This window comes from Colossoma macropomum, unplaced genomic scaffold (assembly GCF_904425465.1).
Source record: "Colossoma macropomum unplaced genomic scaffold, Colossoma_macropomum, whole genome shotgun sequence".
Lineage (NCBI taxonomy): Eukaryota > Metazoa > Chordata > Actinopteri > Characiformes > Serrasalmidae > Colossoma > Colossoma macropomum.
Genome location: NW_023494792.1, coordinates 20485752 through 20505918, shown reverse-complemented (window position 1 = coordinate 20505918; position 20167 = coordinate 20485752). Strand labels below are relative to the sequence as shown.

Below are 20167 nucleotides of genomic sequence, written 5' to 3'. Positions count from 1 at the left end.
GTGAGAATGAAAAGAAATAAAATTTTGAGGTGTTTTACTGGTTTTTCTTGTCATTTTAGGATATCACAAGTCATAATTAATGAACTACAAAATATACTGTACTGTCTTTTAGTCTGTATTTATACAACACTTTTTTCCTAGCACACTGCTGTGAATAAAACACGACCGTGAAATACATTTAGGACATTTTGTATTTCTGTGGCATACAACGTTCACGCAAGCCAAACGACTGGTCCCAGCTGTAAGTCCAGTGTGCACCGCCATTTCGTGTTACGTCGTTTTCTTTCGGTAATTTCCGCCGTGTCACCTTCCTGTGTGTTTATCTGTCCCGCATAAAGAAAGTAGGGCGCCATTGCCTGCCGTTTGTGTTTAAATGCTAATGTAAAAGCATTATCCATAGAATAATCCATCGTTTTCTATCGGTTTGAAGTTTTTTACATTAATTTATTTAGCGTTAGTGTGATATTTAGGCGTCATATAGGCGGTCCCCTGACCGGATTCTCTCGGCCATATTCGGCTCCAGTCGTGCAGCGTCGATGGACGAGAGCGAGCCGGCGGCGAAGCAGCTCGGCTCAGCCGAAGCGGCGGAGAAGGAGGGGGCGGAATCGGAGACTGAATCGGAGGCCGAAGTGCCCACGATGACTGTGATGGGGGAAGCGGGAAACATCGACATTGCCGAGTCCCTGCCGAACCCAGACGACGCCGAAACGGCGTTTGCAGGTCGGTGTGTAGCTCAGTAGCGGAGCCACGGCTAGTAACGCCGCAGACAGTGTGTGTTTATCCAGTGAACCATGCTAGCTAGCAGCTCTGCGCTAAACAAACCTGCTGCGAGGCAACAACGCTGGCTAATGATAACTGTTTCCTAACGTGTCTTCATCATCAGTCGGAGCTCTGCACCAGCCCACTGTCACAATTCACAACTGACAACTCGCCACTAAATCTGGCCAAACTCCAGGCAGAATCGCTTTCTCAAGGGAGTTTCTTTAAAAAAGAGCTGGCTAATACTGGGTGAATGAGAAATGGTTTGTTTACTTGTGAATTGTTCATTGACAACTTTCTCATCGTTGATTCATAATGGACTATGATTACTGCGAACCCTTAGAATAGACATTTCTTTCCAAAATGCATTACAGACCACTTTCAGGAATTTTCTTTTTCTTTATTTTATTATATAGGTCGTTGCAACTTGTCTTTACGCATACAAGAAATATATTTTGGTGAATACTAGCTTTATTAGAAGACTAAACATGAGTTTTCCATTATAAACCGACTGTTATTGTTTTTAAAAACTTGTTATATCCAAAATTGTTACAAAAGGATATACAGCATTTTGGAATAAAACTCCTCATTCTTAACACAGTTCTTCAGAAATAATTTCCTGTCATAAGAAAATAAATATTTTTGAGAAGTAATTTTAGTCTTTGAGAATCAGTGGGGCTATATTCTAAATCTGGTGTAGGTTTGTGGCTCTAAACAAGTTTACATGCTTTTCTATAGAATGTGATTTACAGAGTTGGTTATCTAGCTGTTTATCCATCTATTGATCCGTCTCCTGAATCTCTTTGCAGAGGTGACCACAGTCACTGTTGGCGGCGTCCAGACTGCAGATGACAATGTTTTCTCAACATCTGTCGCCACAGCAGCCTCCATCCCTGAGCATGTGCTTGTGAGTATTTAAGGTTTGCTTGAAAATGTTTAGTTGTTTGGAATTGGCTCTTTTCCTTGGCTTTGTTAATTCCAGACATTTGGAATCTCTAGGGATGTGTGTATTGCCATTTTCTCACAATCAGGGCCAATTTCAAGTGCCTTTTGATACCAGATGGTTCCAGTGTAATTACTGAACAATTGTAAACACTACGTGTGTGGATGTTTCATTGTGGGGCGACCTCTACAGTGCCTTATACAAGTGCTTCATTTTTGCCATATGAAATGCTTATGAAATGATCTGCCTGAACACAGTTTTCCCAGCATCCCGAGCATGTAACAGAATCAGTTTAGAACAAATATGCATATTTGATTTGCTTGTACTGGAGGAACATTTTAGTGATACTGTTATCAGTCCAGTCTGCTATTGGTGGATTTCAATTATAGATTATATTGAATTTCTGGAAATTAAGATGTGTACCATGTTTGTGTCTCACTGTTACATTTGGTGTGTACAGACGGGTCGGACGACTCTGCAGATTGGGGACAGTCTCAGCACCCAAAAGGCCACTCTGATCGTTGTGCACACAGATGGCAGTATAGTGGACGCGACCGGCCTGAAAGCCACCACTGCACCCATGACTCCAGGTATGTGTAGTAGTACAGATCTGGAACCAATCCATCCACAATTAGCATTAGAAACAGTATTTTAGGTAGATAAGCTAGAGCAGTGCCTCAATCAGTATAATCTGACAACTCCCACATGCCATTATTATTTGGATATCATATTAAGTATTAACATTAACAAAGTTCACAATTCATTTTAACTACTCTAATCAATCATTAACTGTGATGTCTCCACCTTAACATTAACAGTTCCTAGGTCTGGGTTCTGATCCAGTCCCTGCAAAACTACTTTGTGACTATCTTGATTGTAAAAAGCTTTATACAGATTGAATTGAATTAAATAAGTGTGTAATATTTATTGCTAAGAATCTGCTGTCATAGTTTAATTAATATTATAATTGCTTTTGTTATGCAGCAAGTCCATGTTCTTATACTGTTCTTATTAATTAAAACTTAAAAGCTCTCGATTTGTACTTTTCACTCCATTATAGGCCCTCAAACTCCTTCTACCCCGCTGACTCCAAGCCATGAGAAAGATGTGTCCAAATATAACTGGGATCCATCTGTGTATGACAATGAGCTCCCAGTGCGCTGCAGGAACACCAGTGGTATTCTCTACAAAAACAGACTGGGATCAGGTGGGTCTGCCCACTAGGGGTCACCAGTGCACTGTTCACTCCAGTCACAGTTTTGTAGACCTAATGGTCCATATATCTAGTTCTGGTCCTGGTGGGCCGCAGTCCAGCACAGTTTGGTGATTTACTGCTCAAACATTCCTACTAAAGTTGGTAATTAAGTGGTGAACAGCTGCTTGAGCAGGGATTCCACCAAAGTCACACGCTGGTACATGACCTTATAGGACTCATTCAACCTGTCTGTAGCTCTGAATGTTATTCAGGCCTGTGTTTGAAAATGTATGTATTGCTCTCAGGGGGCAAAGGACACTGCATCAAACACAACAATAACTGGTATACTCCCACGGAGTTTGAAGGGCTGGCTGGAAGGGCCAGCAGTAAGGACTGGAAGAGGAGCATTCGCTATGCAGGGCGACCTCTGCAGTGTCTTATACAGGTCAGATTGTGCAAAATGTTCTCACACACACACACACACACACACATTATCTCAGTTACAGAGTCCGTAGAAAGAAACTACATTTGTGCAAAAGTTTGATCACCCCTGGTCAAATAACATGCTTTGTTGGTTTTCCAAGTTAAAATAAGTTAACACACCCTCCACAGAGAACACACTTAAAGATGACATTTTATTACACAAATTCTATTTAGTTGCTGAGTTTAACATATTGGTAAAAAATAAAATCTAAAATGTGCCATAACTTTTCCACAGGCCACATTTTACGTTTTATTTTATTTTTTTCCATTATATATATATATTCAACAAATAACGGTAACTGTGTATTAAAATGTACACTTAGAAAATCAACATTTGTCATTTGTGCAGGGGCACCCAAACTTTTGCATGACTGTACTTAAAATAATTCTTTACATAGGATCTTATGTTTTGATAAAATTTATTTTGTGTAGAATTTCAGAGCCACTGTGTTTCGGGATGTTTGTGATTTGTGCATTGGTTGTTTTTTACAGGAGCGCATCCTCAACCCGCACGCTGCATCCTGTACATGCGCGGCCTGCTGTGATGATCTAACTGTGGTTAGTCAAATGCCCCTTACCTTTTTGTTCAGTAGTTAAAATTAAAAACTAAACACTGCAGCAGGACGTAGTATTTTTTGCCTTTAGAGCAGGGAAAATAAACACTGCAGCTCTATGGCTCTCCAGGGCAGAGCTGGGACACCACAGTTTAAATTATCAAAATCGTAAGAGGCAAAAGGCCAGCAAAGTTTGGGCTCTCTTGAGTTCTGTGTCTCAGTTGATCTTAGGCCAATGACATTGGGCGTTAATGGTGTACATCTAGACTTCTAGATCTGTACTTTCAGTCATTTGAAGGCCCTCACTCTGCTTTTAATTCTTGCACTCTCTGTATAACCCTCATTCAGAACAAGGATGGATCCTTTGGAGGAGACAGTATATCTATGGTAAAGTGAAGTTGTTCCCTTTTCTGAAATATGCTTGCTTCAGCACGTGGTTTTCTTGCCAATGGTGGTTCAGTCTGATGTTGTATCTGCCTCCTCATACAGACTGGCCCTGTGAGACTCTTCGTCCCATACAAGAGACGGAAGAAAGAGAGCGATCATCCGGCTTCTCCAGAGAAGAAAGAGCCACAACCTCTTAAGAACATCACTCTAGCACCCGGGGCTGCCTGTGAGTGTTTTACTACAGTTACTATTGCAGCGATACCTCCCTCACATCAGTACACTCTGTCCCTTCTCTCTGAGATCTCAGTTAATCAGTGAATATTTAGGGGGTTATAACTTATTCTTTTACTGAAACCCTCATTTATGCAGCAGGGATATAATTATATTTGATTATGATACTTTAGGGAATGTAATTAGGGATGCAGGATGACAGTTGGAATCAAATTGGAATCATACTGATTTTGGCTGATAATTTACTTTTAAAAAATATATCAGCATTGGGCAGATAGATTTGACAACTATTTAAAATTGACATTTGGTGATGTGTTTATTCTCCTCTGGAAAAGCAGAATGTTTAGGTGACGCTGAGCTGCTGTTCTAAAACATCAGCATTTTATTTATTTTACTATGTTTGCAAACCTACAGAAATAATTGTTATATTTCCCTGTTTTGTATCTGCATATATATTTGGATTTATATCTATGTGCATTATATGTCTTAAATGTAGTTGGTGTTATCAAAGCTTTTATTTGCCTGTTTCAGTTATTAAAACTGTGCTGGTCTGGTTGCACCATTTGACCTATGTGGTTGTGCCTCCTGACTTTTCAGACTAATTTCAAGTTAAACAGGCATCTATATAGACATTCGCAGAAACTTTTGTCCTTTAACCTGAGTTTATACTTACAATTTTTTTAATAATAATTATAAATGATCCAGGTAGATCTAGTCTCATTGTCTACGCTTTATAAATGTTTATATATCGTCATCAGATGTGTGCATAAAAATATTGAGTATCGGCACCACAATTCCCATATCAGTGTATCTCTAGTTTTGCTGCATCATGAAGTCTAATTTTGCTTGTTTTTATTAGATTATTTTTTGTTGCAGAATTATTTAAAAATACTGAATACACAATTGTGAATTATTTACACAGTGGTGGAATTAGACAGGAAAAATAACACATTACCTTAATGTTAATTTTTTTTTGTTTGAAAATAGCCTGAACATTTTGTTTTAGCCAAAAGTTAATGCATACTCAATTATTTGATTTATTTAATGCATACTCATTATCAGTTATAATCAGTTTCAAAATCAATGCAGTTGAACATCACCTACTATTTGATAAGTCACAATGAATTTAATCACTTTTACTCCCCTATTAAACAATGCTGCTTGTATGAAAGTGGAACTCCAGTTAATCTGACAGCCACTGAAGGATGAGCAACAGTTGTTTTGTGAGTTTTTATGGTCTGTGCTGTTGTGAGTAATATCCTCTGGCATAGGAGAAGTGCTGAACTGGGTCGATTCAATCAGGAAAAAACAAAGCTGCAGTTGTTTTGTCAAATAAGAACAAATGTTGAGGTTAAAACAATCATTAAACACAAGCCTGAAGCAACATTAGACCCTGTTGTCTTCTCTAAATAAGAGCTTATTAACATATTTGACTGTTTAAACATCTCGCCCCGTGAGACGAGGCCTTTTAGTTAGCTACCACCGAAGTAATTGGCCATTTATTTCAATTTAGCACACTGTTTTGTAGTCAAAGCAAAAGGTTGTTCACCATTGCACTCATGTCTATCCACAGTCACAGTGTCCCCATCAGGTCAGCTCACCACCTCAGGCACACTCACCTTCGACCGGACAGGAACAGCAGACACAACGGCCATCATCTCTGAGAGCCCCACGCCTTCAGATGTCTTCAGCAGTACGGCAGGTAGGTCACAGGCGCTTTCACTCACACTTCCCCCACACATGTTTACATACATAGAAAGTGTTAGGGATGCATGATAAAATCAAAATCATACCGGTATCAGCAAATATTTGCTTTAAAAAAATATTGCCATCAGACAGATTAGGATTGACCAATTAAGCATTTACTGCACTCTAAAGAGCAGAATGTTAAGGTGACACTGGACTACTGTGCAAAAATGTCAGCATTTTTTTACTCTACTGCATTTGCAAATAAATAATAAATAATGGTTCCCAAAAATAGGGTTCCCAAAAATTATTTTTTTAATCATTTTTATATCTGCATATATGCCACCTGACTTTTCAGACTAATTTCAAGTTAAACAGGCGTCTGTTTACACAGTCGCAGAAATCGTTGTCCTTGATTTATACTTACATTTTTTCATAATAATATTACACATTTTCATGGAAAAGAATGGAAAAGAAATTAAGAGAAAAACTTTTATTTATTTATTTATTTTTTATTGTTGTACTGTTTGTTTTGGCTTGTAGTTAAACAACAAATAGTCGCCGATCTGGGGTCTGTCTGATGAAGCAGGTTTAACTTAGACAGGCTTTTTAGAGTGCACTGATGGGTTGAATGCAGATAAATGACAAGAAATAAAAAAATAAATTTGGTCCTTCCTTTAATTTTGGAGTGCTGAAGAATGTATTCTATTAAAAAAAATTAAAGAAAACCTACCGGTATCTTTACAATTTTCTATAGCACACTGGTTTTGGACAGTGGGGCGCCAGCATTACTGCTACTGAGTGCTGATTTGTTCACTCAGATTGGCTGAGTAAACTATTTTACTGACATCATGAATGTACATAAGGCACTGGTAGTAAGTCCTATAACTAAAGTTCTAAAGTACTAAAAATATAACAGCAGTGTTAAAATATTTTATGCTGTTCTGTGTTCAGAAAATGAGTGCATTTTTCTTAAAAAAAAAAAAAAAGATCAAGCATTTACAAACTATGACATTGCACAAAAGCTCCATAGCCCCCAAATTTGTTTTTTCATAAACTTGTGGCATAGGTGCGACATTTTTGAGTGGATTCTCACTACATCAGGATAACACCAATTGGCCCTATCAAACATACATACATAGCTATTACTCACTTTTACCTTCACGGTAATGTTTGATGATGTAGTTGATGGTAGAAAAGACAAAATATGGCTCACCCTTCCACAGACTAAATAACATCAGTTATAAAAAGCAATCTATGCTTTTCTCTCCTGCGATGTGTATGCTGATGCAATATTTACAAGGCAATTATAGATTTCTGGATATGTTATCATGGGGAATAATACACAATCGGGACTCAGAGATAACTTATTGATTCATGTGGATCTCCAATCAATCTGACTTTTTCTTGATATATTGATTTGGACGCCATGGCCAGCATTGACTGCTCATACATATTATGCTGACGAAAAGGTGGTGGGGGGGTGCTTTTTCTGGGTTTTGCAAATGTTTTACATAAAATGCTTTCGATGTTCTACCATTACAGAAATGTAAACAATATTTATTGTTGGGATGCTCACATGCTTGTGTGCTGATGCTTGTAATCAATCAGTCAACAGAAACCTGAACCTGTGTCAGAAAAACACTTCAGTTACAGGGTTGTATTTATAGCCTACTACAAATTACTCACACTATTGAAGTTATTTAATTTCAACTTTTTAATTGTGTTGACACTGAGAGTCAGGTAACTTGTAGGCAGAAAACCTTAAAACAATGTTATTACATAGCAATGTCTAATGGAGAAATCAAATTTTTACTGCTCCTTGTATGTTCACCATGGTATGTTAGCGTCAAGCTAGCAGTGTTAGCTCAGCGCTATATTGGATTTTCATGTCAGCTCTAGTTTAAATGCAGACATTTTAAGCACATAACAGGCGTACAAGTGACATTCTTTACTTTGTATGTCTCAGTTTTGAAGTAGCTCCTTCTGTGAAGGCTTAACTTTGAAGTTTATCTTTTATTATTGTAGCATTAGCCTGTTAGCTGATTAGCTTTCTGTTGACCTGCTCAAAACATAGACTGTTATGAAGAGAATATAAAGTGTACACCAGTTGAAGTGAGTCTGTTCGGAGCAAACAGTGATGTTCAACTAACAGTTTGTCATCTGGTTGCATTTTATGGTCACAGATTTAAGTGCTAACAATTGGCTTTTTGAAGGAGTCATTATGAAGCCATATTCACATGTTTTCTGAAGCATTTTTTATGCTCGTAACGTGCTGTTCTTGCTGAACTTTCATCTCTGCTCTGCACATTGTCCCAGAATGCCTCAGAGACATTCAATGGGACAAATCAGTAACTTAAAGTAAGCACAGATTCTTTGACTTTGCTAAAATTAGTAATGAATGTCAATAATCTTGAAACACAATGGTCACATTAAAAATGAATACAAATGAACCAGTTCTAAATTTAAATAATTTAGATAGATTATTAAGACAATTTTAGCTTGTAGTAGTCATTGTTATTAGTTAAATATAATTTTGTAGTACATCCACTAGCAAGATGCGAAGCCCCCGCATTAAAAATCCTGCTTAAGGCCCTCAAAAGACTAGAGCCAGCCCTGTCAGCATCAGCCCAGAATTCCTGTATCATCCAATTACTGTGCATCCCTAAAACCTGCATTTTTCTCCCTATCACATTTATGCTAAATTAGGTCTAGCAAGTGAGCAAACGTGTCTGGAACCGTTCACCATCTGAGACCACTCAGGTCCTGTAGAACTGCAGACACGTGTGCCCTTCTCTCGTTAGAGCAGAGATTTGTTGATTTCGGCTCCCTGATTTGAAAGCTGGAGCTGAGTCTCCCCAGCTGGCAGAGTAAATAAGGCGGTCAGTCACATCCTGATGGCAGTAATTGCGGGTTACATTTAGGTGCTTGACAGCAGCTCGTCCATCCTCAGTTCATAACTGCTCTTTTTTGTATCTCTTAGTCAGCTGTTAGTGTCTCACAAAAAGGCATTTTGGCATATTTTTAAAAGAACATAAGTAATGAATTAATGTTTATGTTTTTCCCCTTAATGTGACTTTCACTCGTGGCCTGTCATCATAATAACAGGCTACGCAGGCACATTTTCTGTGGCAAATAACTGTGGACAAATGTCTGTAATAGCCCACAGCTGTCTAAATAAAATAGCTTGGTGGATATTCAGTTGAAGGAGATTTTTCAGTGGTCAATTATAGTAAATATAAAAATGGAGGAAGTGACATTTTACTAAGTGCTTTATTTTCTGAGGACTCGTAAGTTCCAAAATAGACACTCCAGGACTCGAGCACTGACCACTGTATTCGAAATGCGCTCCCTTTGCTTAGAGGAGGGCTGATTCCATAGCTGTGGAATTTTTACTGAGTGAAAATTAGGAGACTTTTTCAACCAAACACTGCTCTTTTTCAGCAAAAGTAACAAGTTTGTCTGTACTGTCCTGATAATTTTGGAGGTCACTACATGTCTGGGCATTCGTGGGTATCAGTCCATTAGACAGATGAGCCGAGGGCACTCAGAACAGCAGTCCTTCTCTGGAATTTGTAAGCTTCCTTTTTTCTCTCCACTGACAAGTAGTCTCTCTCATTTCCCCCTCGAGCGCTGAGATTCTGTCTTCTGTCTCTGCTTTGACATATATTGATGAGATCGCACTGTTTTAGCTGCCTTCACACAAAGAATTGTCAACTAATCTGGCTCTGTCTGTCTACAGGCTTAAATGGTGACATCAGATGCCTTTTCCACATATAGTTATATATTATACAATGTATTACAATATATATACAATATATTATTATCATCATCATTATTATTATTATTATTATTTAGGTTTGAGATTTGTGTTCTATGCTGCCTTGTGTTTTACAGAAGAACACTTGCAAACGTTGTCCATATTTGTCTTAAGTCATGAGGGTTATAGCACTGATGAGCATGTAGCTTGTAGGGTTTTGTTTTGTAGACACAAGTAGCAGACAGCGTTCCTGCGTCAGGCTCCACTGTGGCGTTGCTGTGATATTTGTGAAAACACAAAATTCAGAATTATTTTTTAAGCAAGTTGAGTCTGAATTAATTTCACCTTAAATCCACTTTAAACAGCTACATTTCAGGTATGTTTGTAAACTCTGCTGGGATTTGTCTGTTTGAGAGCCTGCAATGTTGTGATTATCTACTGAGAAGCATACAAGACCAGTCATCTCCTTCTTCTTCTTCTTAACTTTCTTTTAAAATTAAGCTAAGGAGAAGGGTTAAAGGATTATTGTGAAGGCTGGAGACAGTTGACACATGGATTGAGAGGACTGACTTAGCTGGACTGTGTTTCCAGGACACACTAGGACCCTTTACAGGTCAGAGCAATGTGGAGCAACATTTAAATACTATAGTATATCTAAACATTTCTGCCTTCAAGGTAATACTCTTATAGAGTAGATTTTTCATTTATGGTTCCATGATCACATCAGTCTTCAGCAGTCACCAGATCTCAATCCACTTGAACATCTTTTGGAATGAGATTTTTATGTAGGGCTGTGCTACAAGCCTACTTCTCTGTACGCCAGCATGTCTGTGGGGCACTTTCTTCGTCTAGCTGATTCCATGGCTAACAACTTAAACTTGACCTAAGGACAAATAGAAAATGACCTTACATTTAAAAGGTGTCTGTGACATTCTGTTTACTCAGTGTTTATCTTCCATTTTGAGAGTTGGTAGTCTGATTCCAAAAAAATCAGACTGTGGCATGTTTACCGCTGTGTTGCATTAAGAACATGTGCACAATGTGACTTGATACAAGCAGGGATGTCCCTGAAAAAGACGTTGTCTTTTTTGTCCCCTCAGCAGTAATGGTTCTTTCACAGATTTGCAAATTGCTATTGGCACAAACACACTCCCATACCATGACAGATGCTGGATAACAGGATTGTCCTTTTCCTCTAGGGCCCAGAGAATATGACACCAAATATTTCCATAAACACTTTGAAAGGTGGACTCATCAGATTACAGCACACATTTCCACTTTGTGTCAGTACATCTCAGATGAGCTTTGGCCCAGAGAAGTTGGCAGCGTTTCTAGATGTTATTGATATATGGCTTCTGCTTTGCATAGTAGAGTCTTAACTGGCATATGTAGCTGCTACAACAAACTGTGATTACTGACCAAGGTTTGCCATAGTATTCCCAAACCCATGTGGTTATAGTCATTACAGAAGCATGTCTGTTTTTAAATGCAGTGCCATCTGAGTGATCAAAAGTCATGGGCATTCATTTGTGGTTTTACCTTGCCCTTTACACACAGAGATTTCTCCAGATTCTCTTAATCTTTTGATGATATTCTGCACTATACAGTGTGAAATACATAGAATCCTTGCAAATGATTGTTGAGAAACAATGTTTTTAAACTGTGGACACATTATTTGACAGTGATGAGTGATAAACCTCGACCCACTCTTACTCATAAAGGACTAGTTTCAAAAGAGCTAACATACTGGATGTGCCTTTTATACCCAAGCATGATTACAGCACATTTCTGGAACATTTTACAGCATTCCTAATCTTAGTGTTCCTACCTCAACTTTTTTGGAACATGTTGCAGGTATCAGTTTTAGAATTAGAGTATATTTCCAGAAAATAATGAAGATCAAAAGGTAAATTATTAAATATCTTATTTTTGTACTGTTTTCTTTATACTGTTTTGATAGTTCTCTGTTGAATGTGCACATGTTCTTGTGAGGGTCTGGAGATAAAGCTCTATGTAAGATGTGTAGGCTGGCAGCTAAAGCCCAATAGATTGCTCATGAGTGGGCAGCCCTCTTTCTAGAATGCAAGTCATTATGGATAGCCTTAGTTGACAAGGAGCTGGTAAGGAGGCTGGACCGCTTGACTGTAATACTTGCATGTCCTAAATGACCTTTTAATTACAGTAGATATTCTTGTGGATGTAGTTGACTCCTTGCTCCAGCATTAGAAAGCGTTGTAAGTACAGGTGTGTTATACACAAACCTAAATGCAGAGACATTACTCAACATGTTATACTTGTCATTAATCAGTGGGAACAGCTGTTTTTCTAGCAGATGGTCTCTCTCACTTTCTCAGGCACACACACAGCTGTAATAGAACCTTCAGCTTCTCACAATTTTAATTTGTTTTCTTGTCCAGAGCTCCTGGTGAGGGCAGTTTCAGTGTGTGAGGTCTTGTCTAGCCCACATTCATCCTTGTTTCGTCCTCTTTTACAAAACTGGGCTGGTTGAAATGTGGGTCAGGGTTAAAGAGGAACCCATTTAGGATTGCACATCTTTTCACCAAGGTCATATCTGACTGACAGGCCTGCAGTGACTAATCACAGCTCGGCCTGCAGGTTTAGCATGGAAACGTGTGCTCCCAAGTGGTGCAACTAGCTATAGCGACACAAGTTTGAATCCTGGCACAATCATCTGTGGCTCTTAGTCCAGAAGAGTAGAATTGGCTGTGATGCTTTCTGGAAGAGAAGGATTGCTTTTGATCTTAAAGAGTGCTAGCCAACTATGTCTGTGTGCTCGCTCAAGTTCACTGAACTGGGGAGTTAGTGCTCTCTTCTAAACTTGTAAAGACATAATGGTGCAGTATCAATTGTTTTATCTAAACAATATGTGTAAAAACCTCCTCCTACCTTTTTTGTACATTGAAATTCACGTTTACTTTTTTATTTTTCTTATAGTCTGAGACTGTACATTACTTTGTACTGTGCTTGTGCACTTCACTGTACACACTGCTACTCAGGAGCAATTTGGGGGATAATTTAGTTCTTCTTATTCTTGACTGGTTAGTGCTGTACAACAAGGGAATGCAACATTTGAGAGATAAATGGCCTACAGAGATTCTTGTACTGCCGCTTAGGGAACTGGAATAAATGTACACATTCTTTGTCTTTGGTTAGTTAATTACCATGTTCCTAATCCTAAACTTGGATCTTCCACATATTTTGCTTCTCTTGCAGTATTGACCACGCTGCCCGCTCTTGCTGTGGTCCCTCAACAGACAGTGGTGCAGACCAAAGCTCCTGCGGCAGGCGGAGTGGTCAATGGCCTGGAGATGAGCGAGCAGCGCACCTGGCTCTACCTGGAAGAGACAGCTAACACACTGCTCAACACCGTCCAGCAGCTCAAGACCCTCATCGCCCAGGCCAAGCAAGCCAGCCAGGCCAACCAGCAGGCCAGCAGTGGACTTGAGAAAAGCTGCAGCAGGAAGGATGTGAGTATAGTTTCTCTGTGTTTGTCTTTACGCTCTGTATTGCTGCATGTGTTGCTTCAGGTAGAAACTAACCTTTTTCAACCATCCAGCACCCCCTCCCCACACGCACAAAAACAGGTACTATACACCGAACAGCCGTTACTTTTAAAACCTTCTCCTTCTTTGTACACTCACTGTCCATTGTATCAGCTCCGCTTACCATATAGGTTCACTTTGTAGTTCTGCTATTACAGAATGTAGTTCGTCTGTTTCTCTGCATACTTTATTAGACCCTTTTGGATGAGATCAGGCACAGCAGTGTAGTTTTTAAACACCTCAGTGTCACTGCTGGACTCAGAATAGTCCACCTCCCAAAAATAACCAGCCAACGTCCTGTGTCCACGGATGAAGGACTAGAGGATGACCAGCACAAACTGCAGCAGCAGATGAGCTATCGTCTCTGACTTTACATCTACAAGGTGGACCAACCAGGTAGGAGTGTCTAATAGAGTGGACAGTGAGTGGACACAGTGCTCAAGAACTCCGACAGCACTGCTGTGTCTGATCCACTCAAACAAGCGCAACACACACAAACACACCACCACCACGTCAGTGTCACTGCAGTGCTGAGAATGATCCACCACCACGTCAGTGTCACTGCAGTGCTGAGAATGATCCACCACCCAAAAAAAAACACCTGCTTTGTGGTGGTCCTTTGTGGGTCCTCATCATTGAAGAACAGGGTCAAAGGGGGCTAACAAAGTATGTAGAACAACAGTTGTAGTAATTGTAGAACTACAGAGTGCACCTCTATGGTAAGTGGAGCTGATTAATATGAGTGTAGATACAAGGAGATGGTTTTAATGTTATGGCTGATCAGTGTATGATCAACAGAGAAACTGCATCCAGATCAGTGCCTTTATCTATATTCACATAGAAGTGCTGGGTCTGTAAAATAGTATTTGAGTAATATTGAGAAATATGCTTCTTTAAGTTTAAACATATTAGCTGAATGGCATCAACACATACCTTAACAAGTCATTTAACTCCCCCCTAAAAGTCACTTGTTCTCTCCTTGTAAAGCAGCTCAAATATAGCTGCAGAGAGGTCACACCTCCTGCCCACACAGCGAAGACTAATTAGCTGTCTGTCGTTAATGATGAGGTTCTTTCTTGTAGCCTGAGTTCTGTTTTGCACTCAACTAAGTTTGCATGGTCACATGGGTAGTATTTAATGAAAGGAAGTGAGTTCATTAGGTTATTATTCTGTGATGCATTTATAGCACTGAACCAGTGTTTATCAGGATACTGAACAAACTTTCTAACTGTTGTCATTGAGCTGCTAAACCCCCCACTGCACAATCCACTGCATCCTCCATAATCTGTCATTATGTGGCAAACTTGAAAGACCCGTTCTATCGATACACTTTTAATAGGTGTCCTTGATTTGTCTGACTTAACTATATGTCTGTTTAGTCTGGTTAAAACAAATGGCTTGACTTATTTGCCTTATTGTACATTATTTCAACCTGCAGTTAACAGCACTTTAACCTTGGTCACTCAGTGGGAAGATTTGACTTTGTTCAGGAAGTTCATACCCTCTACAAAACGACTGTCATTTGTTAGAGCAGCTGCACGCGTGACAGAACCATGGAGATCTCTCCATGTTATCAGTTTTGATACTGTGTTTGTACTAATAAACAAGTTTCAAGGTCGGCTTGTCGGAAATATAAAATCTAAACCGGTTAATGTGCAGTTAAATGTCCAGCAGCATGGAAGTGTTCAGAGTCTGAAAGAAAACATTTTTAGCCGTTCTGAGACATAGAAGGTTGTATGTATAGAGTAAAAGGGCAATAAAAGGTCTATATCATGCAGAACCAGATATTCTTGGCTTTTTTTTAATAAAAAGTTTGATGTCGTATGTAAACATTGTTAAAGTTTCAAAATGTACCTTCACTCCCCAGTCCATATATATGAAGTGGCTGTTTCATCACTAAGTAGGCTAATCATAAGTTTCTCTACTTTAGTCTTTTCCCAGCCAGCTGTCGCTTGCTGATGACCCAGAGGGGAAGATTACTGAAATTATCATCAAGGCAAGTGGGCGTACTGCTCTCTCTTTCTCTCTCAAGCTGTAAAGATACTCTGCTATGTTACAGATAAACACTCACAGCAGGCATCTTAAGTGAAAGTTAGTTAACGCTATTTCTGTTTGTTAACACTTTTCTGGGGCTTGCTTGATGTGTTTTTGATTCCTGGAAATGGCTTTGTGAATTACTCCAGCTTACTGCCTCAGATGATTTCAAAATCTCAGTCCACAGAGAAGCATGACTGTTCTCATTCACCGTCTCTAGCTCTGGCTTCTTCACTACACTTGGGCAGAGCATTTTTTTCCAGACACAGAGATATTCTGTGTGCATTTGGAGCTGTAGCTGCTAAATCATTTAGAGGAATGGCAGTGTAGACACCCAACTTGTCTTCTTATGCTGCTGCTCTGTGCAAAGGTGTAGCTGGAAGGCTTATAGGACTTGTTCAGTGGAGCGTGATGTGGCACTATCAACAGTAGCAGTTGTGTGTGACCTCAAGCAATGCCCATTCACTTAGAGCAAGGGTATATATGCATTGGTGCTTGACCTCTGGTGTTGTCACCTCACTGCCTGCAGCTTTTACTTGGTGAGAGAAATATGTAAACAAGTTTAAAGTTTAAAGCCACCAGAGCCTATGAATGAACTTGTCCATCCATTCGCAGATTTCCAAGCTCTTGCTCAGTTTTATTTGGGTTGATTAATTAATTTTGGTACAATAATTAAATCATGCACCGATCCAAAACTAGTAGTCATCCTAATTTGTAAAACAAATTGAACTGTTGCTTTGCTGAATAAGAAGTATATCAAGTCTTTACTTTTTGTATAAAAACATATTTTGGCTGATTTATAGATTTTGCTCATCTTGTAGTTGCTTTCATTTACAGGGCCCAGATGTCAGAATGCATTTTTTGTTTCTATAACTCTGGGATCTTTTGATGTCTTGGATGAAATTGAAAGGCCTAAAAGGGAAAATAAACTTATAACCATAATTCCGATGAAAGAAAATTCTTTTCTACCACTAGTCTGCTCTGTGTGTATAAAAGTGGTTTAAAGCTGCACTATGTAAGAGTCAGGAGGGAAAAAACATGCTAAAATATTTTGTACATGCGCTGCTGCGAGTAACCCTGTAAACCCTGAAATAGTAATTTAAAAGTCAGAGATGTTGTCAGAATGTTCTTTTGCACATTGCTTGCAATTACACATTTCTGCCACAGAGGTTTCCAAATCCCCAAAACTTGCATAATGCAGCTCTAACTATAACTATTTTTGCACCTTTTCAGCACACCTGTGTGAACTGTGGACGTGAGGCTTCAAATGAATGTGCTGGCTGCCACAAAGTCCACTACTGTTCCAGCTTCTGCCAAAAAAAGGTGAGTTCCATTCAGTGTTTTAAAGACTCATGTGACCAAGTACTGTTTGACCTGTTTCTTTGGCTAAGTAAAGAACAGCTTTGGTCCACCTTGGTCCATGGTATAGAGCAGTAACTTCACAGCACTGTTCACTTTATAATTGATTAGATGGCAGTCAGTGTTATGGGTTACTGCTGATCATACCAAATTAAGCAGTTTGAAATGGATATACATATAACAGTGCAGTAAATCCACTCTCTTTCATTTGTGAGCTGGAGAAAAATCATACAGTTAGTAGCTCACAGTCTTTAAGTACCTAATGAGGACATATGTTCCTCTTCACCTGACTAGCATGTTTCTTTCTTCCAACCAAATTTCGTAATTTGCCATTATACAAACACAATGATTCACCAAATAGTAAGTTCAATGCAGGCAGCATTCTGTTTGGTCACATTTGTTGGACTATCCTTTAAAAATATCTCTTTGCAGGACTGGAAGGATCACCAGCACAGCTGCTCTCAGCCGAGTGTAGGTGTGGGAATGCACGATGAGGCTCATATAGCTACTGTGGAGGTAGAGAAAGTCAAGGCGTAACCCCAGTACAACGTCCAACCACAGAAAACATCTCTGCCACAACAAAGACTCAAATATAGGCTGAGATGGCTGTATTTTTGTGAAGCACTGGTATTTATTTTATTTGTTGGACAAGTCAGCCAAGACGCTTAAGTGACAGGACGAAACTATTTCTATATGCTGACTGGATCTGTAAAGCTGAGATGATGCCCTGTTTTTGGAGTATGCATTCTAAAGCCTGAACTGAACATCACTGCAACTGCCCGACCAGTTTTTTGGTACTATTACAACAGAGGCTATTTACCGGTCCACTTCTACAGAGTAGCAATACTGCCTCTTTTAATTAATAAGACGTCCCCTGCTGCATTTCTGAATATCTCTTCAAATCGAATAATAGGCTGGATAGCCAGAAACAAGCATGCATTCTCAAGATTAGTGAACAAGGAATTGGTTTTCGGGAGAAAATGCTGAATTTAACAGTTCCTATTTGGGATTTTAATGGCTGATGGGCCTAAAGAAGGAAAAAAAATATTGCTTAACAATGAATGAACAGTAGCAGGGAGCAGTTAGCATGATTTAATTTGTCTCATCCTGAAAGAAAAAGCAAAGAAAAATAAAAATTTGATTAGCTAGAAGTTGCATATTCAATAGTATTTTAATTGAAATGGTAAAATATTACAAGATGCCAGCAGGTGCTCCAGTGAGGTACCCAAACTAAATTGTAGTGATGGCACCAAACTTAAAATGATATACATGATTGTTTCATACAAACAAACACCCACTGACGCACAATATTACTGTTACTGCAATGTCTGATGTATGGCTGTAAAATAAATTTATTTATATTTGACCATAAATCTACAGACACTCTTCAGTTATTGGAGGGCTCTCATCAGTTTCACAATCCCAATATTTGGAATTAATGAAGAAAACAATATAAAAAAAAAAATTCAAGAATTATTTTTCTTTAATTAATTACCTAATTACTGTACTGTAATTGGCTCATGCACTACAAAAATCTGCTTGTTCTAATGAGAAATGTGTTTTAAACTTACATTATTGTGTTTGAATGTGTATGCTTGTGTGTTTGTAATGTGTTCCCCTTCATTATCGTGAAGGATTCTCATATTGCCATCAACAAAACTACAGAAAAATCTTTCATGCCTCATATTCAGTTCTAGTGTTCAGTCATCACTGGTGACAATAGGGGGGTGAAGCATTGCTGTCCTTTTTTAACTCTCTTATTGCCACTTGTGGCTCTGTAATGGGTTGAAATTGTACACCTCCACCTGTCCCACTGTGCTGCACCCTAGTGCACGCATACAAACAGATTAGTGTCTCGGATTTTGTTCACAAAGTCGGGCTTAAGCCGTGCGAGTTAGTGCTTGCCAGTGCTAATTGCTTGCCCACATCCTTTTCTAGACTTGGCTGAGCTCTTCTTTCCTTATGGATCCTTCACAAGCAGAGCTAAATGATATTTTGATCCCACAGGACTGTAGATTCTGTAATGTCAAATTTCTCAAGTGTTCAACAGTCTTTAGGTAACCATATGAACTATATGGTAACCATAAATATGAGACAAAATTGACCTTATAAATTCCCTGTAATTACAGATTTCAACACACATGCAGGGTAACGGGTGTTACTGAAATGACTAATATTTAATAACTGTTGCACATTGCAGAGATTAGCTGGGCTTTCCTCTGAGGTGGCCATCCACTGCCACACAGCTGGCTTCATCCGCATTAATCCAGAGCTGATGAACTCTGCACCTCCAACCTGTATCCCACACAGCTAGAGAGATCCTCCACATCATAATTTACGTGTCTCATACAGCTAACGCTCTATATAAACATCTATAAACAAACGCTGAGTAAGTGTAGCATTCACAAAAATTCTTTTTTAAGCTATTTGTGAGCCTCTGTAAACTGCATACATTTAAGGCCATGGTAGAATAATCTGAAAGTGAAATCCTACTGAAATTATTACTCATATTTTTTCTAAACATTTTTATCATTTGCTGTTCCAACAGTAGTATGTGACTCCTGTTCTGTATGGACATCTATAGAATGATTTGCTTCTAGTCTCCCAGACTGTTAAAGCTATGGCTTTTGCGCTGCATTCTTTGACCGTTCAGGAAAAGTATTTGGGAAGTAATTGGGAGGCACACTTGGGGATAGACCTAAGACATACAGGTATTTTTAAGGGCTTTGGTGTACACTTTACAATTGCAGTGAACCCCAAAAAACAGTTTATTCCAAGGTCCTGCTGTCAGAATGATCTTGTCTAAAACTTCGGTCTCTGTGTGATGATGATGATTTAGCATTCAAAGTAGTGCTTGAACAGCCAGTGATGTGGACCTGCTGTAGGTGACAGGGGACTGTACAGGGTTGTCTAGTCTAATCTACCTTCAGGTGATTTGTGAGCCCACTATAATTTATTCTCTCTCTCTCTCTCTCTCTCTCTCTCTCTCACACACACACACACACGCGCACACACACACACACACACACACACACACACACACACACACACACACTCTCTTTCGCTCTCTCTCATCAAGGTCAGCTCCCTTAAGTCTCACAACCAACCATAAAAACAAAGGGCCTCAAGAAAGTTCTTCTTAAAATCCAGTTCTGCACAAAGTTTTCACAAAGATTCTGACATTCACCAGTGTTTTGTTATCTGGGATTTGTT

General features: G+C 39.1%; 1 protein-coding gene across 1 annotated transcript; it reads left to right on the top strand.

Moving 5' to 3' along the window:
• The first annotated feature begins 164 nt into the window (after window positions 1-164).
• deaf1 (DEAF1 transcription factor) lies at window positions 165-18323 on the top strand. The gene is made up of 13 exons (XM_036576483.1): window positions 165-720; window positions 1569-1666; window positions 2163-2292; window positions 2763-2909; window positions 3203-3342; window positions 3873-3938; window positions 4283-4321; window positions 4424-4547; window positions 6126-6254; window positions 13233-13486; window positions 15492-15557; window positions 16829-16918; window positions 17387-18323. Exons 1-13 carry the CDS (start codon window positions 537-539, stop codon window positions 17489-17491), a joined length of 1572 nt encoding a protein of 523 aa, XP_036432376.1. The 5' UTR covers window positions 165-536; the 3' UTR covers window positions 17492-18323.
• Window positions 18324-20167: the final 1844 nt, after the last annotated feature.

Excerpts from the sequence above, each read along its gene's own strand:
- deaf1 (XM_036576483.1), top strand. The coding sequence starts at position 537 with ATGGACGAGAGCGAGCCGGCGGCGAAGCAGCTCGGCTCAGCCGAAGCG. Across the intron at positions 6,255-13,232 it reads TGTCTTCAGCAGTACGGCAG|TATTGACCACGCTGCCCGCT; the intron begins GTAGGTCACAGG and ends CTTCTCTTGCAG. Across the intron at positions 13,487-15,491 it reads AAAGCTGCAGCAGGAAGGAT|TCTTTTCCCAGCCAGCTGTC; the intron begins GTGAGTATAGTT and ends TCTCTACTTTAG.